Raw genomic sequence first — 25,038 nt, forward strand, 5'->3', positions numbered from 1 at the left:
ATGACAACTTTGCACAAAACCTCGAAAATGTGTCTTTCGGTGCCATTCTTAATAATCTTGAATTCTATAGCTAAGCAAGCTAAGCAAGCTATGACTAAGGCTTGTCATATCCTCATATTCATGGTTTACAAAGAATTTACATTGCCTCTGTGGGCATTAAAGTCTCCCCTCAGATATTTTTGTATCTTTTATGTCATATTTCTTATACCACCCATAATCTCCTCAGTTTGAGACATGTGAATGTATGGAGGATGGCAGAGTAGACAGTCAAGGTATGAGCTACAACATGTGAACATTACTAGAGGAGAATAGATTACTTCATTATCTAGTGTAGTTAATGTGATCTGCAAAAAGGCATGATTTGGCTCATGTGCTGAATACCTTTAAAATGATCTCCCATTCAGTACTTTGTATCTTGAGGGCTCAAAATATTAAGACAGACGAGTCAGTAACTTGCAATGTATATTGAACTAAACCATTAGTAATCTACCAAATTTATGTCAGCTGTGAGCAAACCTGGACTTCTGGATTTTCATTAACTTTTCTGTTTCAAAACAGAAATACTTTGAATTCAGAACAGATTTTATTTTCCTTTGCTTTAGAAAGCCGTGCACTTGATAATTCTATCATCGGTTCATCCTTCCTTCATCCCCCCCCCCCCATATCCACTAGGAAAAACTTCATCATATCAAATGTGTGCACTCTTGCTGACTCAGAATCTCACATTCTGCTAGATACAGTATTCTGTTTCTCTCAGGATGTCGATTCATGTTGGCATTTTTCGAAACCTTGAGATCGAGCCAGTGGCATTGTTCGGCTGAAGATTTCTCACTATTTATGGTTTTTAAAAAATGTAAAAAAAATTATGTGGTGTAAGGAGAGTTAGCATTTGGTTAGATGATATTTGGGTCAGTGCAAGCAAAGGGATTGAACCCCAGGGACCGTGAGGTAAGTGAAGGGTGAATGTGTGCCATTCATGAGCATAACCCCTCAATGTGGCCCTTACCTCCTGGTGACAGAATCAGGCTGAAAAACAATGATTAGCTGGGATATAAGAGAGGAGAATGGATTCCTTGGACTGTGGATCTATGACACTGACCTTATGACCCATCTCCGTTCAACATTTCATCGGTCAGCACTTTGCAGATACACTAGGCCTCTCCCTGTCTTTGGGTGGACAACAATGAAGGGAAGAAGAAGCTAGAAAAGAGTAATTTTTAAAGACACATGTAGAGAATCCTATAGCAGGGTTCAAAGTTCAAGGGCAATTAGAATTTACATTGATTAAAATATACAAAGTAAAACAAAGGCTAAAAATTGCTTCCAAAAAAGTTTAGTTTGTTTCACTGTTGAACACAATTGCCTGTTTTATAGACAAAAGAAGCTACTCATGCAAGCCCCTGCACACATAGCCTTTGTGCAAGTGCCACTGAACGCAGTGGGACTTATATCTTCTGAGTGATCATGCACAGGATTGTCCTGCTCTTCCCTCTTTGCTGCTACTTCTTCACTGTTTCTAGGCATATAGTCTTGTTTGTAAATGTTGAACTCCATTCTTAAAAGCCTCTCATGTAATAAAACTTCTAACTCTCCAGTGTAAATTGTACTGATGTGAAAATCAGAGAATAGAGCTAGCCATAAAAAGAGACATTTTCTCTGCCAATGAAAATTGTCTGTGAATCTAGTCCATTAAATGGACTTTCACCGCTAGATATTGTTTGCCCTTTATTTATCGAAGTGGTCATTCAAGTTATAATTAATCCAGCAACAAAACAAGGTTTAGAAAACCTAAGCTGGGTTTCTGTTCTCATTAACATTAGTGAAACACAGAGTAACAGAAAACAGGACGATACCTATTTATTTCACAAGCGATTTGAATTGCTTCCACTTTTCACGAAGAGCAATAGCACATTGTCAACTATTATGTGAAATCTGATTATATGAATTTCATTGTTATCCAGATTTCCTGGGAATCTCCAGCATGGGTCCATATAAAGAAGAGATCTCATTTTAAAAACTCCACTTCTGATTATTGAAAAGTCTTGTCCTCCTGGTCCATCAGATGAATTCAGTTCTGCCATACAATCTCATATAAATTAATTCTGCCCCAGTTGGTACATGTAGTGAGAGTCAGATGCTCTTTTCATTTTTTATTTGTCTATGATGATTGTGGCCAACCCCTTCTTCTTCGTTTGAATTCAGTCAGGTATGTCTGATCGATAGTTCATTCCCGTCCTCCCCAAATTCTCTCTCTGTGTGTATCCTTGTGACTGATTATGGGTTCACAACCTATTTGGGAGAAATTCTATAATGTTATCTTTCTAGGGGTGCCAAACTAAAGAAACAAAAGAACATCTCATAGCTTGCATAAAAATAAATTCTTGTAAGTATTCTTTTAACACGTCCAAAATGTCTGGGTTGGATGATTAAAATAATAGAGCAAGGTTTCCATCCTTTCAAAACACTTCATCAGTGCTGCTACTGTGCTTATAAATATGGTCTACTCACTGGATTGTACAGATTATTTCATGCTGAAATTATGCTTATTTGCATGGGTAGTCATTCTTTAAAAACTAGCCACAGATGCAGTCCTAGGGAGCACGTAGATGTTTTTACAGGTGAACCGAAACAGATGGGAGCAACTCCAAAAAGTCTGAATGCTGCCTTTGGCAAGATAGCCTGTTATTGTGAAGACTGTGCTCTGTTAAGCAAATGTGAAGTTTAATATTAGATAAACGCCATCTTGGGGAGGGGGAATATTAATTTTAACTCAGTATAGTTTACAGCATGAAGGCACCGGAAGGAGTCTGTAATGCCTCATGTGCAATGTGAGTTTAGCATCACTAGTTAATAAGTCACGAATGATGTCAAGAGCCTTTTATAAAATGCAAGGAAATGTGTTATCTGTCTTCTTTTTTTAAATTCTGCATTCCTGGGAAACAATTATGGTTCCTATGAAAGAAGAGATATCTTCCTTTCTCACGCTGTTGGTTCATGTTGATTTCTTTCATCTATCCGTATTTTTCTTTCAGTCTTGCTCTCTGTGTGTATGTGTGTGACAGGAAATAAGGGCCTGTGTACATAAAATGTTGTATGTAAGAATGATTTCACTAGGCACCTGAGATATTATTTTTGGAAGCTGTTCTAAAGCAGAGTGTCAGAGGGCTGAAATGCCCTGTTTGTGATTATGCAAACAACTTGGTACCATATATCATAGTTTATGAAATGTGAAAATATTCCAGTTATCAAGAATGACAGATTTTGTTCTCCCCCACTATCCAACCCCCTTCAGGATAACAGATTTAAATGTTCAAAATGACACAGAGATAGTAACTTGCATAGGCTTGTGGATAATGGATCTATCAAATAATCTTCTTTATAGCAACAACGACATTGCTTTTTTAAAAATATTGAACACTTAAGAGTAAAATGCATTTCTCTAACATATAAGTGATTTTCAGAGCTATTCCCAAATTTGGGACAACCTGATAATTCAGCATATTATATATGTTGAATACACTCTCTCACAGATCTTAAAGGCTACCAAAACCCATGTAAATCAAGAGAGGTTTTTCATTTTATTCCCAAAATTGCTTTTATTTATTTATTTTTGCAATGAAACTGATTTTTTTTAAAAACTCAAATTTTATGTGGCTGTCTTGATGAACGATAAGACCTAGTTTCATTTTCTCTTGTAATGTGTATCTCAATACTTTAAATTTAATCAATGGATTGTTAGAGCCTATGTTCTTCTAATCTACTGTTTCTTCTGAAGATAAACAGTATCATTTTAGGCATTTGTACAAGAGAATCATATATTACTGGTGCTTAAGCAGTTTTTCCTCTTATTTTTTTTAAAAAATCTTAATCCATATTAAACCAGTGGAGCAGAAATATTTAAAAATGTTTCATTTCAAGTAGAGTGCATAATAAATTGCAATAATTGTAATGTGCCATAAATCCCAGAGCCTATGCATTTTGCATTTGATTCAGGATTGAGGTCAGGAAATTTGGAGAAATTTAAAGAAAATGATTCATCAGTCCTTTTGTTCTGTTGGCCAGGGTCCCAGGATTCTTGAGCTGTGCCCAGCTGACAAGCTTTTGAAGATGGCACAATAACAGTTCAGTGATGCCTGACCATGACAGCACAGCCCTCTTAAGCAGGCAGACCAAGAGAAGAAGAGTTGACATTGGAGTGAAAAGGACGGTAGGGACAGCATCTGCATTTTTTGCAAAGGCGAGAGCGTCGTTTTTTAGTGCCATGAATTCCCAAGGTTCAGAGCAGGATGTTGAGTATTCAGTGGTGCAGCATGCAGATGGGGAGAAGTCAAATGTGCTCCGCAAGCTGCTGAAGAGGGCGAACTCGTATGAAGATGCCATGATGCCTTTTCCAGGAGCAACCATAATTTCCCAGCTGTTGAAAAATAACATGAACAAAAATGGTGGCACTGAGCCCAGTTTTCAAGCCAGTGGCCTCTCCAGCACAGGCTCAGAAGTACATCAGGAGGATGTGTGCAGCAACTCTTCAAGAGACAGCCCCCAAGAGTGTCTTTCCCCTTTTGGCAGGCCTACGATGAGCCAGTTTGATATGGATCGGTTATGCGATGAGCACCTGAGAGCTAAGCGTGCCCGGGTTGAAAATATCATTCGGGGGATGAGCCATTCCCCAAGCGTCGCATTAAGGGGCAATGAAAATGAAAGAGAGATGGCTCCACAGTCTGTGAGCCCCCGAGAAAGTTACCGAGAAAATAAACGCAAGCAAAAGCTGCCTCAACAGCAGCAGCAGAGTTTCCAGCAGCTGGTTTCAGCAAGGAAAGAACAGAAGCGAGAGGAGCGCAGACAGCTGAAACAGCAGCTGGAGGACATGCAGAAACAGCTGCGCCAGCTGCAGGAAAAGTTCTACCAAATCTATGACAGCACAGATTCTGAAAATGATGAAGATGCTGGTAACCTGTCTGAAGATAGCCTGCGTTCAGAAATGCTAGATGGCAGAGCAAGGGATTCCGTGGGCAGGTCAGATAATGAAATGTGTGAATTGGACCCGGGGCAATTCATTGACCGTGCACGTGCCCTGATCAGGGAACAAGAGATTGCTGAAAACAAACCCAGGAAGGAAGGCCCCAAAGAGAAAGACCATGGGCCACACTCTTTCCATCCAGAAGGCAAACACCTAGCTGAGACACTGAAGCAGGAACTGAACACTGCCATGACTCAAGTTGTGGACACTGTGGTCAAGATTTTCTCTTCTAAACCTGCCCGCCAACTTCCTCAGGTCTTCCCGCCACTTCAGATCCCCCAAGCAAGATTTGCTGTGAATGGGGAGAACCACAACTTCCACACAGCCAACCAGCGCCTCCAGTGCTTTGGTGATGTCATCATTCCAAACCCACTAGACACCTTTGGCAATGTGCCACTGCCTAATTCCACAGACCAAACAGAAGCACTGCCCCTAGTTGTCCGCAAAAATTCATCTGACCCGTCTGCCTCTGGCCCTCCTCCTGGCAGCCACCACCCTGCTCTCCACCAATCTCCACTATCTGCTACCACAGGTTTCACTTCATCTTCTTTCCGCCATCCTTTTCCACTACCCCTTATGGCATACCCATTTCAGAATCCACTAGGTGCTCCTTCAGCTGCCTTTCCAGGGAAAGACAGAGCTTCCCCAGAATCCTTAGATCTAACAAGGGAGACCACAAGTCTGAGGACCAAGATGTCATCACACCACATGAACCATCACCCTTGTTCACCAGCGCACCCACCCAACACAGCTGAAAGCCTCTCTATATCTCTCATCAAGTCTGAGTGTGGTGACCTACAAGATATTTCTGAAATCTCACCGTACTCGGGGAGTGCAATATCCTTTACTGTACAAAGCCCATATTTTGCATGATTCGTTTTCTTTTATCTGGTGATGGGTAACTGAAACGTGTTGGTGGAGAAGGGGAGGAAGATGGCATGAACCTAATATCCCTTACTTCTAAATATGGCATGCCTCATTATGCTATAAAATTGTGCACTGGTCAAATCTACATGTTTCCAAATTAGTATATTTTAAAGAGATAGTTCAAAAAGAGTATCTTATAGTACTTTTCTTTCTTAAAAACAAATATGGAGGTGGGTAGTGTTCTAATTACTAGAAGTGGAAAGCTGCATTATAATTTTTTTAGGGAAAACAGAAATACTTTACTGTCTTGAAACATCTATAAGCAAAGCCATAAGCTGTACCAGCCTTGGTGAGGAGAAGGGATTTAACCAATTACCATGGTGAAACTATGGTGAACAAGTTTGGGAACAGGTGACCCCGCAGTTTTATTATCAAATGTGAACAGCTGATGGTCATATCAAAACCATGTTCTCTATTAATATATTCTTTTTTAATGAATCCACTTTTCGGCAGATTTTCAAATAGAGGACACCTTTAAAAAGAGGGTTTCTGTTTGTAAGTTAAGACTCATGGCTACCCTCCTTTTGAGACAGGTACATCTCCTGGTTAAATTCCTGGCTATTCACTGATTACTGCAGTGATCCCAATTATTGTTGATGGATGGTTGGTGACTCCAATTCACTATCAATGGAGTAGTGAATCCAGCCCAGGTTTTAGACTAAACCCTAAAGGGGTTATCCAGGTGTTATCCTCAAATAGGTTAAAAGTTATATCATAAAGCCAGAGGGGTCCTACCACTCTACTCACATGAGAGCTGCCAGACACCACTGATTGTAAGTAAAGGCTTCTTGTCATGGGAACTTAACCTTTGTCAAAAGAAACCATAATGTTGAGTGGAATGAGCTCAAACACTTGGTAGCATCTGCTGCCTGTGCAAATTATCCAGCAGTGTGGGGCTTTAATTTGTGCATAGTGCAGTATATAAGTAAGTAGCCCTTTGGACCCTCCCCACTGCCCCCCCCCCATTGAGACCCCTTCCCCCTTTGCAGGCTAACTAGTTCAGTAGTCTGCAAACAAAGATGGGTCCATAGTGAATTTTCCATAAAGTTTTTCAGGATGAGATTGTTCGTTTTGTACTGTCTTTTTACCCGCCACCACTTCCCCAGAGCTCTGGAGATTTTTTTTCCCCTGAATCTTTTTGCTGCCTCTGTGCTTCTGTCACTAGCACAATATACTAACCACTCTTACAGGGGTGCATTCAGAAAATTTTCCATGTTTTTGTAGCTTCAGGTGACAGATACTGTAGCCTTATTTATTCCATTGTGTTGGTTGGCATTAAATGTCTACATCTGCAGTCTCATACACACTTGCCTAGAAGTAAGCCCCATTGAATTCTATTAAACTTACTTCTGAGCAAACTGCACTGTAAATCATGGAGAATTTAAGAACCTTTTAAAATTGCAGCTGAAACAAAATTTTCAGAATTCAAATTTTGATGCCAAACACTTTAAATTCTAACAATTTGGCTGGGACAGATCTACTCCATTTATGATGACGACAGCAATGATGGTTCTAAAACAATTCCAATGAGTCTGAATTTTAACAGTACCTTGGCTGCATTTCTTTCCAAATAAAAAGTAATTAATTTGGAACTCTCTGACTTATTTTCTCATATCAAATCAAGTTTATTTATTTGTTTCAGCTGTATGACTTTGAAACATATTTCTTAAGAGGGTAAGCAAATCATAATACAAAAGCAAGACAGAGATACAGGTACTGATGTATTTAAGCTTCATCATCCTTTTCACTGCATCCCCCTCCCCATCTGAGTCTTGTTTTCAGATCTTGTGCAGCTGCTGGGTATGCATGGCTAACCTCTGCTCAGCCATACACAGAAATCTTTTGTCCTAACATACAAAAAGCAAATCATTTGGCAAAGCCTGAGAGTACAATTAGATATAAGACTTCAGATTCAGCTGGATTAATCTTATAGGGCACGTCTTCTTTTCCTTCAACTCCCTTTAAATACAAACATGCAGAGAGAGAGAGAGAGAGAGAGAGTTTTAATACTGCTCTCTTTATTTTTATAATAGTTTTACATCATTGATGTCCCAAGTTTATATATGTTTACTTAGAAGTTATTTAGAGTTCAAAAGGACTTATTTACTCAGAAATATGTTAAAAATTTTTTTGGAAATATAGTGTTAGTCCCACTGATGTTTAAAAGAGAAAATGCCCATTCACATGCGGACTCAATTCTCTTTCCATAAATTGCAATCACAATGGGTAATTTTGCACAAATCTATATCAAATTCTTGGCAAAAGATTTGAAATAAAGGGTAAACTGATTCTTTGGATTTAGGGAGTCCATTTGGGATCTTGGCTGCATATGGAAGACCTAAATACAGCAGTTAGTTTTTCCATTCTGGAAAGGGAAGTAGTGATCACATCAGGATAACACTGTTCATCCTTGATGAATAAAAACAATACTGCTACAGATCTTGTTGCCACCCAACATGATGATGAATCCAATTGATGGGCATTTTATAGGGGATGGTAGAAGGTTTAAACTGATTTATTCTAAATTTAATGCTTTTTAAAATATATATGTTTTAAAAGTTTTATACCAGGCAACTGAAAGGATGGAAAGAAATTCTGTCTTTCCAAATTTTTAATTTATTTATTAAATATTAAATGTATTTATTTATTAAATGTTCTCACAATGCTTATTAGCTTGTGTCTGTTAAGTATTGGAAGATTTGGTCTATGGAAACTTTCGCCGTTAACATCTTGATTAAGACTTAAGTCTAGATAGCAAACAGTTTACCTTTTCAGTCCTATCATTCAGTGTCACATCTGTGGTCTATGAAGACTGAACTGAAGCTGTTTTGTACAACCACAAGTAGTTATTAGGTTAGCAGCCCTTAGCGATAATGGAGACATTTGAACATGAAGACTGAAACAGATTTTTATCTAGAAGTCTTCAGTTCTCAAAGACAGTGTTGAGATTCATGATACATGTGAAGACAAGCATGATTTCTATTCTGTATTGCAACTGTATTTAGAACAAAGGGGAGGAGATAATCATGCCTATCAAAGCTATCTATTTTACTAGAAGCCAGGATCCTTTAATCAAGACCATAGAGCATTTGAGATCAGGATACTTCTGAGCATGTTCTGAGTCTAAGAATTTGTTTTCAGAACTAAAGCTGAATCAAGCTCATCTTTTTCACACAGTCTGTACCTGGCTGCCTCAAGCTTTCTCCATTTCAGCAATCTAATTTGATTGGAAAGCTGTCATTTTGTTGTGGTAGTTGTTCACCAAATTGGACGACAGAAAAACATTGCTGATCTACTGAGAATCACATAGAGATGTACCAATAGGTCATGTCCCACCTTCTAATCACTTCTGGTTTGGAATGCTTTGTCCAGCCTTCCCCTCCTTTACTCCCAGCCAGCTTTAGAACTATAGAGCCAGATCACACTGGATGGCTTCTCTATCAGTCACTCCCATGATAGACAGAAATGTATCATCTGGACTGTTTGTCCATCTGCTCCTTGATAATCCAGTGGATTGTAGGTTATGTGTATGAATTGTCCCCACAACACTACTCTTCCCCCAATTGCTTGTGGTAAGAATCTGTTCGTGGAAGTCATCCTATTTGAATAATAAAGCACACTAAGGGGGAAGATGTTGAAGGGCTGAGAGTGAATAGAACCTGAGTGGAAAGAGGGTTTAGCTGCTAAGAAATATGAGAACTGCAAGTGACGGATTCATTTCCAACCTCTTCCTGCTGTCTATTGTAGAATTTTGAGTGCAAATCCTCAAAACTTGGCAGTAAGTCCTTCCAGTTTGGTCCACAATATTTTTAAGAACAACCATACCAGGTAAGTCAATAAGTCAGTATTATTATCTCCCATATTGTAAATGGAAGGTCATAGGGACTGAGGCCGGGAGAGAATGGCTTGCCTAAAATTGGCAAGTGAGTTGATAGTGTAACTGAGTTTTGATTGAGGGACTTGACTATCTCATAGCTCAGTCTTTTAGCTACTGTGCTACATGCCCTCTTACCATGTTCAATGTCTGTTTCACAATTGGCTATTAGCACAGTGTGACCCTTTGGAGGAATTGCGAGGTTCAGGTCTTCCCACTCTCTCCCTCACCATCACTGCTCCAGCCATAAATTAATCATTTAAGCAGGTTTTTAATAGTTAAACAGAGAAGGTTTTTATTTATTTGTTTGTTTTATTTCTGTTTAACTTTTGTATGGCTTTTAATGTATTTTATGGTGTTTAGTGTCAAGATTTTGAATTGCTTCTTTTTTTAAAAAAAAATGTAAACATGCTTAATTTTTAATTAGTTGTTTTTGGAAGGTGCCTTGGGTCCCACTTTGAGGGGAAGGTGGCATTTAAATGAAGTAAATAAATAAATAAATAAATAAATATAATGTATGAAATTATAATGATGCTGCCGGTGATGATTACACTCCACCCATCTACTGCTTCTGTTCCAGACAGTACAACAGACCTGTTCATTGAACACAGATGAATACATCATAGAAAGAATTGCCTTCCCTCTCTACCTAGGCCAGAACTTAGAACAAATTCTGAATGAATACAGAGCATGTGTACTCATACTTTGTTTTATATCAGGGGTGCAAATAATGTGGCCCTCCAGGTGTTGTTGGAACACAAGTCCCAGCAGCCCTAATTGGCACAGCCAATAGTGAGGATTGCTGCAAGTTGTATGTCATGAACATCTGGAGGCCCATGTGATTCCCACCCCAGCCTTTATGATCTGCACCACATTCAGAGCCCTGTATCAACATATGTGTAAGATACAGGATTAAGGGCACAAACCTCTCATACATGTTTTGATTCTATCCTCCTTTCTCAATACATTTCCACACATTCATATCTCCAGATAAACAATGTAGACAAGAATACAGATTTCTGACTGATCTGTGGGCATCCCAGTCATAAACACATTAGCTGTAATAAGGGACTAGATGCTTCCTAGTAAAATAGCCAGGCATTATGACAGTCACCTGCATAATAATATGGCCCACCAAGCTAACACACAGCACCCACACATCATTAACCTTCTCTCTTCATTGTCTGCCTGTCAAACTCCTAGCAGGCTCCAATATACAACTAATGTGTTGCGGTTTATAATATATAGGAAATTATTATTTTTTATTCTGTAGCCCAAACCTGGTGGATGGATCAGTTCAGGACTTGGTGGATGGATCAGTTCGCATGGGAGTTATATCTCATCTGTTTACTGATCAGATACATTTTCTCCACTTCACCATGCTCATGGAAATTTGTACTCCCAAACCATTTAGTTGGGCCCATTTGTACAATACAGTTACATGCCCCAAACAAACAAATATCATGGATGAAGCAGCCCCCTGGCTTATTCATCAGACCTTCTTGCAGAGTCTTGTTTTGGTTCTGGCTGAGAACATATTTTAAAAGCTATTGTATTTCCACTGGGGCCATCACTTCTTCTAGAATATTCAGCCACTTTATTTTTTTTAGCAGCTGCCCATTTGTCTGTGTTATCGGGAATTCATCGCAGGCAAAACCAAATGAGAGAGAGGCATGTGAAGGTCTGTTTGTTCTTGTCCAGGTTTTTGTTTTTGTTCCTCTCTATTTCACATGGCCGAATATTCATATATAAAGAATCTTTCTTAAGAGCAGCAGTTCTTCCATTTGGAACAGAAAGCAACATCTGTTTCCTTGGAGAATCCATCCAGGATAAGAACACAAGCCTAGCTGATAACAGCCAAGTTCAGGTTTTGCTAGTAAGAGCCCTTCCTGGTCCCCCCCCCCCCAAGTGTTTGTTTTTGCTTTGCTTTCCAAATACATCTTGGTTTTTTCCCCCTGTAAAAGGCATCTAACCATTATTCTTCCTTGTTTGAGAGCACAGGGAGAGAGCTAATATTCATATGCCACATTAAACAAGATGTGAAGATGCACCTGCATCACAGAGTTCCTGAAGGCATTGTATATCTTTGCAAACTAAATACGTTTAATCAAATATTTAAGTTTTTATTCAAATTGCAAAAGAAACAGACAGCCAATTGTTTTTCTGCATGATCTTCCTTGTCAGGCACCCTCTTTGCATCTCAAGAAAAATAGCCTTGTTCAGCCTCAGGGCATTTGCATAAAGAATATTGAAGCACAACAGTAGATTGTGGGTTTGGTTTGGTTTGGTTTTCTTGTGAGGCATCAAGGTTGTCTTGTCAGGTGAAGATTACAAGATTTTTTCTGCTCTTTAGAAAAGTAGTCTTAGAAAATTAAAAATAAACTTTTAAAAGTCAGATGGACAATTCCTATTCTGGCTGAACACTCATTCAAGATGTAGCACTGAAAAAACAAAACATCAAAATGGGAACATTTGGATCAGAAGGGATTTCCCCCCCCCTCCCTCTTTGACCAAAATAAAATCACCGAAAGCTTGCTCAAGCATGGCTGTTTAAGAGAAGGTTGAATTCAGCATGGTAACATATGATCAGTCCAAATAAAATGATATAAAAGAACAATTTCTAAAAAATTGGAGATACATTGATAAAAGCCAGGAACATATATATTGGAAGCACCTCTCCACCCTTAACATTCATACATATGTACACAGACATTGCCATTTCATTCTACAGGTAGCCAGGTGGGAGAGGGAGCCCTTAAGAGGATTTTAAAAATGAGGGGATAAAAATAAATAAAGACCTCTTCATATAATAATTTGGATAAGGCAGCTTCTGGGCCAGATAAAATCCAGCTGCTTAACACTCCTATGCCCTATCATTTAATATCCCAAATCAGGACAGTCAGCATTGAATTGTATATTTATACAGGACAGGAATGTTACAAAAAACCATATCATATTTGTGTCTTCTTATTTTATCTCTTTCTCCCTACTTCCTGATCCTTAACATCTTTTTTCCCCCTCTCCTACTTCTGCTGTTGTTTTAAATACGGCTGCTTTATGCTTTGTAAACAGATAACACTCAGATTCTCAGGTTGTTTGAACACTGTTTTAGGTTCAGCTGCAGTGCAGTTTCTCTGATCTTTTATGTTCCCGAGCAGATGTCTTTCATTAATTTATGGATTTATCATCTTTTCTTTTCTTTTGCCCTCCCCCCACTTATTTTTTTTACACCTGGCAGCTGGCTCAAGTTTCAGCAGTTATTGTCTATTTTGCATTACACATAGAATTGAATGTCATCTGTCTTCACAAAGCTATGGTGAAGAGTACCGAGGCAAGCCACATCAGCTGCTGGAGCAGAGCCTGTTTGCCTTCTATTTGCCTTCTCATCCTCCATCCCCCTGACCCCCCTCCCCCCTTTCTACCTCTTCCTCACTTTCCCCTCCCCCCTTCTACCTCCTTAATATTTATTTGTGCTCTTTTTCTTTCCTGACCTTGAATGGAGCTTAGCTCGTGTTCAGTACAGCTGTATGTTTACTGAATCTATTCCATCATGAGTCATTGTGCGCGTGTAAGTATCCTGGAAACAGCCAGTGCTTTCTTGGAAGAACGGTTGCTTTTCAGCACAAGCACTTAAAAAGAAAATTAACCAATTGGTCAGCTCAGTCTTAGCAAGGGTGTTTTGTTATCGATTTTAAATAGTTGCTATTATGGATGCTTTTTAGCAATAATCTAATCTTTGAAATGAAACATTTGAGGAGGAATAGTCAATTAAGATTGCCTTGAGAATGGCAGGCAAGGTCTGGGGGTAGTTGTTTGTTTGTTTTTTTAAAAGGTTTCTGGGAATTAAATTTGAAATGTTCAAGATAAATAGATAGAAGCACTGATAATTTCCTAGGGTTGTAAAAGCCAGGGCTTTAGTTGGTTTTTTAGGATAGTGTGTTGGATTTCTGAGTTCAGATACCCCAGGTGGGAATGAAGTAGAGTAGTGGGTCTTAGGTGAGTCATTGGTATCCCTCGGCCAGATCTGTCTTTCAGGGTTGTTATGAAGCTGAAACGGGGAAAATATCCACATTCTCTGAACTCTGTAGAGTTTGGGGAAGACCAAACATTTTTTAAAAAGTCTAGTGGATTCTGGTGCCTCTCCTGGCAAAACTTACTAAAACAAATAAGTGGTGCAAGAAAGCATCCAATTTCTTGTGTCTCCATTTGATTAGGTGGGACTACACAAGAGAGGCTCTCAAGAAATTGTGTCATTACTCTTAAGTTATCTGCTTCATAATTATCCATTATGAACACTTTGTACTTTCATATCAATTTTGGGGGGTGAGAGTGTATTACTCTAAACGGGCCCTCTCACCCTCCCTCTGTCTCTCCATGCAGTTACATAACAAAATAGAGTTCTGTCAAAGAAGTCTGGACTTGTCTAAAAATCTTTCTGCTCTGCAATAGGTGACAGCTTGCTACTATTCTTTCACTTATGCATTTTGACAGATGGCAGTGCGGGAGTGTAATGCTCTTTTAGATTTCTCTATCAGTCTAATGGAGGTAACTGGAGGTTCTTTCAACTCTTCTCTTGGCACAAGAAGTATGTCAGTCATAAATTATCTTCTTTGTAATCATTAAGCATCTAAAACAAAAATGCAAGTTCAGCTGAGCAGTTCACAGTGCGCTTACATAAATTAAGAGCTTTAAATCCATCACATTTTTGGTATCCCCTTTTTAAAGAATTAAAACTAAACCATTTTTCTAGATCTTGTGTTTAAAAAAACCCATTCCTTTCCCCCTCTTCTATTATGAACAAATTTCAAAGGCTACAATTTGGTACATGAGCTGTATTAAAAAGAATATCATCCCAAACCAATATCACAGCAATAGTAAATATGTGGTCTTGCATTTATTACAGAATTTGACACATTGACATGTCACATTCTGTGACAGACAAATCACAGTTTAATTGTATATTTACACTCTCTCTCTCTCTCTCTCGTATATATATTACAAGTGTGTTACATTAATATAGTATATTCTTTTAAATGGATATACATTTTTCTGCCATGCTGTTAAGTGAAGATGCTTCAGTTTCTGGATCACTTTGAATGTGACGTTTTCCCACCATAATACATACTATTTAATAAGTGATATTTGTGTTTGTGCGTGTTGACTGTCTTTAAAAGAAACAGTCCTCTAAGAAGCCACTGTGAGTTCTCTTAATTGACCTTGTGGGGGCCACATTGATTTTTGTCACGTGCATCTTCATTTCTGATAAATTATAAAGCCATTAATTTACAGAGGAAATGGCAGGGCCAGCCTGCTGCACAGATGTGACCAAAACTGCCCCAGCAAACAGTACACAAAAGAGTGCCAAGAAACTAGGGAAAGGGATGGGAAGGGAGAAACAGTGGAATGCCTAGATTGTTATGGTGAGCTTCACATTCCCTTGGGAACACTTTTGGTTGTTTTTCTTTGCAGACCCAAAAGGTAATGATGTTTGCAGGAGAAATAGGTCCCCTTGTAGAGTAAGTGACCACATATAAAAGAGCATATCTTTTCTTGTTGGTAATTTATTTTTAGCCCCAATACATGTCTATCATTAAAGTGCAAACACCATGTAAAACAGTGGTTGTTGTCAATTAGTTTTAATCAGTGCTTATTCCTATACTTGAGTTTAGGGTAATTTTGCTGATTCCTTTTCAGTTATTGAAGAATAAGAAACAATTTATCATAAGCAGCAAAAATATTTTCTATTGGTACTGCTAACATAATTAGCTATGTGCATGATGCGATGCTCAGTGAAGAAAAATGCATAAAATTGATATATTTTTTTAAAAAAGGAGAAGCACATCTCTTTGGATGCAGGTGCCACACACACACACACACACACACACACACACAGTGTCCAGACTTGACACCTGAAAAATGCCACCAATTCAGAAGCACTGGCAGGCCCAGTTCAATGTGTATTTCCTTGAGTGTAAGTCTTGCTGTGTGCTGTGGAGATAGTTCCTAGGAAAATATGTACAGGATTGCAGTCTGAGTCTGCTAAGTGATATATTCTCAATTACTCTTTTTTCCTAAGTAATTACAACCCAAGGAGCTGTGAAATGAATGTGTATTTGTTCTTCAACTCTAAAGCCCTCTCCTTCCAGATTCTTAAATATTGAGAACCAGATTTCAAGAAATGCATTGTTTTTCCTTAATGACTTTCATCCTACATGCAGGAAGGTCTGTCGCCTAACCACTTGAAAAAGGCTAAACTCATGTTCTTTTATACCCGGTACCCAAGTTCCAATATGCTGAAAACATACTTCTCAGATGTAAAGGTAGGAAAAGAGCTTTTTATATTTTACATCTTCCCTTGTCTTAATTGCATGTTTGGACTTCCTGAATGTTTATTAATTTTAATTTGATTTCACTAATAATATATCTTGGCAAACTCTTATTAACTTTTTTGTGAGTCATGATGCTGTCCTAAGATCTGATTGATTTAAAAACAAAACAAAACTCTGCACTCTTTTTCATTCAGTTTATCTCCCCTCTCCTGGTTAGCTACAATGTGGATAATAACCTAAAAAAAACAAACTAAACAAAAGACGGACAGCAATTTATTTATCATTTTTGACACAATGGGATGGCATGGTTTTGCATCTGCAAAATTTATACTGGTGGCATTAGCGTGCTATCCAAGAGCATTTTGGAGAGCCGTTTTCAAAGTACTCCTTTAATTGTTCCATTGCAGGCATGTTCCTCATATTCCGCTTAAACTGGATCCCGCTGTAGAGACCCCCTTTTCCCCCTTCCGTCCAAAAAAAGAAAAAGAAATGCTACATTGAAATTCTCCATGCAGTAGCTGCTTAAAAACAAAAGTGATGATTGTCTCTTATTTACAACTTAATTTGTTGTTGATGCAGAGTACACTGAACATAAGGAGGATGAATAAAATGACAGATTCAGGCCACATTATTCAAATGAGGATATGAAAGCTGTCGACATACAGCTGCATCCTCCTCTCATTCTACAGAATATTAGGACCTCCTGATTTTTTTCCCCCTAAAGTAATTGTTCCTTCACATCGACTTGATTTTTTTGTGTTAATCATGTAAGTTTCTTTTTTAAAAAGAAAGAAAACAAACCTAGTTTGGGTTCCAATTATTATAATGACACACATGGTATCATTTTGTAAGCCTTTTAAAATAAACATCACATTAGTTCAAATTTACTGTGTTAAAATTCTTTTTGTACACTACCATGCCCAAATTCTCTCAGAACTTTATATATATTCCCTTTTCCCATCCATCTCAGCAAATTTGGCTTTCCATCTTCTTTTTTTAAAGTCTCTTCTCCTACAATGAGTGCCTTGGTCACTTTCTACTCAATTTTCCTTTCCTTTTGTTTTGGAGGGGGGAGGAAAAAAATCCTTCCTAGTCTTTTTTGTATTGTTTGATGAATTGCCTTTTTCTTCTCACTTGTTTTTAAAGTATTCCATATCTTATTGAGTTTTTATTTATTTATCAGTGCATCACCTTGCACTGAATGCTCACTTTGTATATTATCACCATCCCCTTGATTATAACACTTCAAGTAGAATTTTTTTTAAATCTAATTTCTTTTCATTTGCAGTTTGCATGGTATACATATTCAAGATTTTCTGTCCAAGTAACTAGAGTTTCTGGAGAAATGGGGTTTGCTGAATGTGTTAGTGTTTTCAAAATAAATTTGACCAGAAAGCCAAAGGGGGAAAGGGGTAAGAGTTAAATCCAATGTTAGTCCCAAGTAGAGTAGATCCATTAAAATCAATAGAACTTCTGTAAGTAGTGACTGACAAATCCCATTCACTTCAGCGGCTCTACTGTACTTTGGACTAACATTGGATTTACTCTAAAGTGTTTACTACTACCATTGATGCTCTATCAAAGGCTTGTTAAGTCTCTAATATATATATATATATATATATATATATATGTACACATTTATTAACCTATTCTCAGTTAACAGGTATAAAATGTAGTACTTTTGTGGCAGTCTTCCTTGCAGTGCAACAGTAGAAAATTATTGCTTTGGAGACTTTGGAGCCCTTGATATAAAGCTTGGCCAAAGTATGGCTTGAGAGAGTCACATGAGAGGGTTCTCTGTGGTTCTCTTCTTTAGTGGATGCTAATGTAAGCAGCTATACAGAAAAAAGTTTCACTAGCATTTAGTGCTTGTCATCTTTTTCAGCATGTGATGAACTGATCTTAGTCTTGTTGCAATGTTGCCAAGTTTATATTAAACATTTTGATGTTATGCCACCTTATGTTTATATAGCATCATTCATCCAGAAGAAGCCCAAAGTGCTTTTCAAACAGCCAATATAGGGACCATTCACCCACCACTGAAAGGCAGCCACTTCCGTGGTGGAAGGCAACAGCCATTCGGGGTCAGCAACATCACACACCAGTAGATGTAAATATTAGATACATTCCTCTTTTCTTGGGGGAGCAGGGTTGGGAGGGTGGGTTTCCACGTTGAATCTTGCTAATGTTTTGTTTCATGGGTATAGTCAGGTTCTGTTTTGACTTACTCTGCAGAGTTGATAAGACTGACAATGTGATTAGAGGTGGGTTAATATTTATGTTAGGTAAGCCTCAGAGTAGAACCTTGTGAGGTTTGTGTACATCATTCTCTCTCTCTCTCTTTCTCTCTCTCTCTCTCCCCTCCCCATCACTTTGTACTTGGTTCCCTTTTAAAATTTAGTAGCTTAGAAAATATGAGATGGTCCCTTATTGCAAAATATTAATGTGCTCATTCTCAGCTAACTGTAATGGAGAATGTAAATAGCATACTATGGCCTGTTACAGACTGCCAAAATAAAGCTGCTTCGGGTCTCTTTGGAGGCATGCTATTTAAATGATGCATGGGTCCTAAGAGTCCGGAGGTTGCGCCAAAGCCATACTCCATTCATAAGCACTGGAGTGCAGCTTCCGGATTCTTAGGATGCATGCATCATTTAAATAGCATACTTCCAAAGAGACCCGAAGCAGCTTTATTTTGGCAGTCTGTAACAGGCCTATATGAGATGGCTAGCTTTTCTTGCCCAGTCATTAACCCTGATTGGCTTTGGTAGGGAATGTGTAGCCCTCTGGATAGGCAGGACTACAACTTTCATCATGGTAGAACTTACCGTTGAACATATTGGCTTGGGATGATGAAAACTAGAGTCCAGCAATGTCCAGTGGGCCACAGGTCCCCCAATCCTTCTGTAAGACCTAAGTTTAAGACCTTAGATGGTGTTCTTTCTGTGCCATACTGCTTGATAGTCTTCAAGCTACCATACAAGGTGTCAGGCATGGGACCAAATAGAGTGGATGGGAGGAGAAAGGAGGGTTATGTTTGTACAAATGACACAATTTTTTTTTAATTCACTGAAGTCCGTTCACAGCCACAGAATCACTTCATAAGCTAGAAATCAACTCTATCCTCCATCTCAAAACAATTGTTTACATCATCACTCAAACCAATAATAACTATCACACTCAAAATGGGAGGGGAACTTAAAAATAATTGCAATTCAATTATTTTTTTCCTTAAAAAAAATTCTTACTAACTTTTCACCCAGTTTCTTGGGTGGTGTGACAGCAGAGAAAATAGGTTAATCACTGTGTCAGCAAAACTTTACTCTTTATAATATGCAAGGTTTCATCATGATTCTCTTCATAGTTTTGTACTACAACTTCTGTAAGCAACAGACAGCATGGCCAGTGGGTTATGGGAATTGCAGTACAGACAACTGAAGGGGAAACATCTGGTTTGCCTACTCCAATTCTAGGGCACATCTGCTAGAACAAGTGCATGGGACTAGTGTTTTAGCCCCACTAAATTCATCAGTACTAACCCAATGTAAGCGGCCCATAAATTGCTTCTTAAGTATTTGCCCTTTAAATTGATGTTTTGAAGACACAGGTAAAAGCGAGCCCCAATGCAACTTAATCCATGAATTTAAATCAAACTTGGTAGTAAAATTTAGACACAGTTAGACGAAAATGAAATAGCTTTTTTTAAACATAGTTACATCAGATTGTTGCCCTATTCTTAAAGAAAAAACAACATGGATGTTTTGTGGCACCAGGAATGGAAGAGGAGCTTAACTTTTAATCATGTGAGCATTTTTACTTTGTTTCTAAACAAGAAAGAAATCATGAAGTATTTTTTTTGGGGGGGGGGATCTTTTAGTTAACTTGAAGGATGTGGTGGCTGAAGGACATCTTTATTGTGTCATGGTACAAAGTGAAATCTTTCTGCCACATGAAGTATGGCTATGAAAATTTTCTTTAAAAAAAAAAGCCCATACATTTTAATGCAGTCAGTGGACAGAAGCCAAGATGTATGGATGGTGCTTCCTTCATATCCACACCTGTTTAGTCTTCAGACTAGAACAACTCATTGTGCCCCATTAGAAATCCATTCCAAAAAAAAATCAAGGGGATTTTTCAGAGTGGCCTCTAAAGCAGCATGAGAAGCTGGAGTTGTAACATCATGCCTGGAAAACACAGGAGGACTCCTTGGATTCCAGCCCATGCATGCAATTTATCCTAATGTGTTGTACAATAAATAGACAAAGTCCAATTCAGTACTTTGTAGTGGTGCCGTGTTGGTCTTATCCTCAAGGCAATCCACTTTTATATAAAAGCCAAGTTAACAATCCTCTTTTTAAAAAAAAATTCCAATACACAAATGAGCCTAAAATCATTTCTTTAGAAATACATTCCAAATTGGTTTCAGTGGATCAAATGCATTTAGTTAGACTTGCTTAAAATTGTCCTGCTGATTTTCTGTAGAGCTTATGCATGAATTGCATCCTTGAATTTTCTTCTTGTTATGATCTTCCTCGAATTAAGAAGCTGAAATTAATCAGACTGAATAAGATGCAACCATAATTTTTCTCTTTTAACTTGGAAGGGGAAAGTCTCCCAGTTTAGTGTGGGAACAAAAAAAGGAGTCTCCTTGTATCATCTTCTTTCACTTCACTTGATGCCGATTTCAACGTATAAACTAATAATTCTTAGACTACTAAATACAACAGATTCAGTGTCATTTTAGCTTTGAAGAACAGACCCTTCCAGGCTTTTCAACCCGGCAATGTTAAATGATGTATCTCATTCCCTCCACCCCTTGAGTCAACTGCTGCCTAGCCAGATTAAGGTGTCAGATTGATTTGTTTTATACATCTTTTGACCATGCTCATTGAATATTTAGGAAGTTTCTTCAGCCCATATTGAGGCTGAGGTATCCCGTGGGAAGCATTAATCAAAGTCACAGAGACTCTTACACTGTGGAAACACAGACTCTTTATTGTAGCGATTAGTTTGTGCAGTAACACATTAACACACTACAGAGCTTTTCTTTTATAGAACAATTGATCCTTTTCTTGTACTCCACTACAGAAGGAGGGGGGAATAATTAACTCTTTAAAGTTTGGCAATTTAGAAAACGGCTGATTTATCTACACTAGAATGTTGAGACAAGAGAAGCCGTGTGTGTGTGCACACAAACACACACACACACACACACACACATATACACACACATATACACACACACACACAAAATAGCCCACTCTTCAAATGTTTATATACTATTCAGGCTGGACAGTTTTGTTCCGTAAGTGTTTACGTATGTCATTTCGGCATGCTCTATGTGACTGTTGTGGCTTTTTGTTGTTCACATCTTTTCTTTTCTTTCTTTCTTTCTTTCTCCCTGCTATTTCCATGCTGAAAGAATAAACATTAAATCTCTTTTTGTCCTGTTGCTAAATAATGACATGTGCAACTACTTTTTTGTTGTTGTTGTCGTTGTCCACATTAGGTCATTCATGGGCATTCTAGAAAAAATTCCCCTTTCTGTTTCCCCCCCCCTCTACAGTACTCTTGTCCATATGAGACAATGTCTTGTAACAATGCAGGAGCCTAATCTCCATGTCAAAGCAATTTTCATTCCCCAGTGCACACCCTGCTATCATTTTGTAATGTTTTGTTTCTTATTCTAAAAGAATTAAAAAGGAACAGTAAGCCGTCACGGGGGCCTGTAGTCCTTATCTCAGTGTCTGGAAATTTGGACAGTGTATTTTACTGCTGAGATAAAATGGAAAGAACTCCAAGTTCAGCAAATCGTAATGGGTTTAAGTTCTATTGAAATCGGTAACCAGAAGATCAGATAACGGGGGTCCTTCAGTTGTCTTTTTAATCAGGTTCCCCGCAAGGGCTGAATAGAGACAGAGCAGACACACAGAGTGAAAATATAATTCTTGGATAGGTTAAGTACATGTTTGAACTCTTGCAAGCAGAAGCGATTTGATGATGACTTAATCATTTTCTGGTCAATTATCTGTAAGGACCCTTGCAACTGCATGGCAATTATGATGCAAGTTGGCCTTTTGGGAGAAACACCAGTCTCCCTGCTTCTGTTTCCTTGTTACTTAGATTCCCTGCCATAAATTTTCATTCATTTATTATCTTTGCTAGCATGGAAACAACTTTCTGTGTAGTAATTACAGCCCCAATGCACACTTTAGCTGTCATCTTGTTGGAGGCCTGGATGTTCTCATGGCCAGCATTTGATAAGTGTTCTTTGTTGATTTTTGATTAATGCACATCTCTTTCTGGGGGCCAGGAAAGTGAATGCCTGTGATGACAAAAGGCAGGGGGGGTAGTATATCAGCTTCCTTGATATATAGCTATGGATTTATTGGTTTTAACTTGGCAAGTAGAGATACATCTGTCCTTTACACGGGGGGGGGGGGCAGCTGTCAATAAGAGAGTATCAGCTGCACCATAGCCTAGATGAAATCCTTAGTTCAAAGGTCATAGGAAACAGTAAGAAAACTTCTCTTGAATGATATAGATACTTTTAACCTTGATCTCCTTATTCCTTGTAAAGGATGTGACACTTGTCACACCATTTTATAGAGGAGGTTGGAAAACCTCAGATTTGCCAAATGGAATGGCAGCAATTGTTTTTAATAGGGACTGAAGGTTTTCTGGATTACCCTAGTCAGAATAAGAAAAGCATCTGCAGCATCTAAACAGATATAGCATATATCTTAATTTCTTGAATCCAGAGTGCACAACTCCATAGAAAGGCCACAATGTAAACATATATACATATTATTAATATATAATTTATATGTGTGCATAGAAGAGCCTTATGCAATTCATGGGGTTGCCATAAATGAACAGGTGACTTGAAGGTGCACACGTTTATAGGGACATTATGCCTTTTTGACTTGACATACAATGGCAAAGAAATGTAGCATCACATCTACATCTTTAGCAATAAAATAACGAAACTTACATTACCAGAGTCAGTTATACCACAAACATATTCTGAATGGGCAGAATTTCACATTTTTCTTCTTGAGGAACAGGTCTTACATGTTATGGAACACAATGCATTTCTCTTATTCTGTATGTGCTTCTATAATACCTGTTTACAATAGATAAAACTTAGTAAAATGTATCATTAATTGTGATGACTTTGGCTATTTACTTAGCTGGGAAATCCTGGGCTCTATTGAGAGTCTAGAAGTTTTATACTAGTACCTAGAAATATGGAAATGTTGCCCAATGTTGCATTTGGTTCAACCATACTGCAACTGTATAGCAACTTTAGGAATGGGACCCTGACAAATGCCTTGCTATTTAAACATTTGGTGCATATTTTAATATAATCAGACTCAACCTCTTGTACCTCCTTATTCTTCCAGCTTAAAAGCTTTTGAAGATGAGCTCTATGAGGGTGGGAGAGAGGAAAGGGTATAAGGATGTTATGAAATGAGGGAGGAAAACAGGACATGTCCATGACCTAATCCTTTTGCTCTTTTATATTTTAACAGTTCAACAGATGCATTACCTCTCAACTCATCAAGTGGTTTAGCAATTTCCGTGAGTTCTACTACATTCAGATGGAGAAGTATGCACGCCAAGCCATCAACGATGGTGTAACAAGCACTGAAGAGCTGTCTATAACCAGAGACTGTGAGCTCTACAGGGCCCTCAACATGCACTATAATAAAGCAAATGACTTTGAGGTACGCATTCTTTCTATTTATTTGCCCCCTTGGTTCATATGCATAACAGATTTTTTAAAAAGTCTTCTTTCACTTGACTAAGCAAAGTATTTGATCTAAATGTAATTGCTAGCCCCAACAGAATGAATGGGGACTTGGTAAGTCAACTCTTAGGTAAGTTTCTCTGATCCAGTAGATTTCTCTAGTTGGCACTAGCAATTGGCTTTAGGTTTCAGTTTGGTACCGCTCACCTTGCAATTGATACTAATGAACTTTGTTATATGACTGGTAAAAGCCAGTCTAGTTAGCATGCCTAGTCAGAAGGACTTGCCAGAAGATGTTCTTTGTTTATACCAAGCATTCTGTTTAGATTGTTAATTTGTACTTTTCCTCCATTTTCCAACTTGAAAATCAGAGCTGTGCTAGCATTATTGTCCAGACGGCTACTCTATGTGAGCTTTGTCTGCTCTTTTTCTGAACTGTTATTTTGTAAACTGAGTGGAACACAGAGCATTTATTTATTATTTATTTTTGTATTAAATAATAACATACAATCCATCTGCAAAATGAATAAAAGAATGTCTTACTCTAGAGTAAGTCAGTTGTGTCCTTGTTCCATTGAAATCAATGGGCTTGTATCTCTGGATTACACCCCATGGATTAGCAGGTTTGGCTGAAATGGCTTCTTATGGGCCAACTGTCAGCTAGTGTAAGCCAACCACTGAAGCAGCAGCTCAGCAAACTATTGTTGCCAACCTGCTGACCTTCTGTTAGCCCACAATAGCAAATTCCTCAGTGCTGATTATAGCATTTTACATCGTTCAGCTAATCCAACGCAGAGGCAAGAGGGAGACTTCTGGGTGTTGCCAGTATTGGCTTTGTGGTCTTGTGGCACTATGTTCATATTGTCTCCTGAAAAGTTGAGCAAAGTTGTTAGTATATGTGTCACAATAGGATGATCAGAAAGATGAACAAGTGTCTATCTGCTTTCTTATGTGTTAGTTACAGAATTATTTGTTCCTTTCACCAACAGATGCATTATAATGCAATTGTTATTTGATAAGGAAGTGCTTTAATCAATTTGCTACATAACTGTAACTTTTAGCTATGTTTATAGTTACAGGGTACGGCCTTACTAAATGTTGGAAGATGATTATCACATGGTTCATGTGCTGGTTTGTG

The 25,038-nt window shown here is 38.3% G+C and overlaps 1 protein-coding gene across 10 annotated transcripts in view; it reads left to right on the forward strand.

Annotated features, from left to right (window-relative positions):
• The window catches only part of PROX1 (prospero homeobox 1), a 92,487-nt gene that overhangs the window by 10,976 nt on the left and 56,473 nt on the right, over positions 1–25,038 (forward strand). For 6 of the 10 annotated variants that reach the window (XM_042472874.1, XM_042472883.1, XM_042472837.1 and 3 more), the window contains exons 2-5: positions 4,063–5,854; positions 16,031–16,138; positions 18,120–18,257; positions 23,683–23,877. In XM_042472874.1, coding sequence (XP_042328808.1) covers positions 4,130–5,854; positions 16,031–16,138; positions 18,120–18,257; positions 23,683–23,877 — 2,166 coding nt within the window. In that variant the 5' untranslated portion in view covers positions 4,063–4,129. Of the gene's footprint in view, positions 1–1,961; positions 2,207–4,062; positions 5,855–16,030; positions 16,139–18,119; positions 18,258–23,682; positions 23,878–25,038 lie in introns of all 10 variants that reach the window. The other 4 variants (XM_042472847.1, XM_042472856.1, XM_042472912.1 and 1 more) reach the window with 2 other exon arrangements.

The sequence above is a fragment of the Sceloporus undulatus genome, chromosome 1, assembly GCF_019175285.1.
Source record: "Sceloporus undulatus isolate JIND9_A2432 ecotype Alabama chromosome 1, SceUnd_v1.1, whole genome shotgun sequence".
NCBI lineage: Eukaryota > Metazoa > Chordata > Lepidosauria > Squamata > Phrynosomatidae > Sceloporus > Sceloporus undulatus.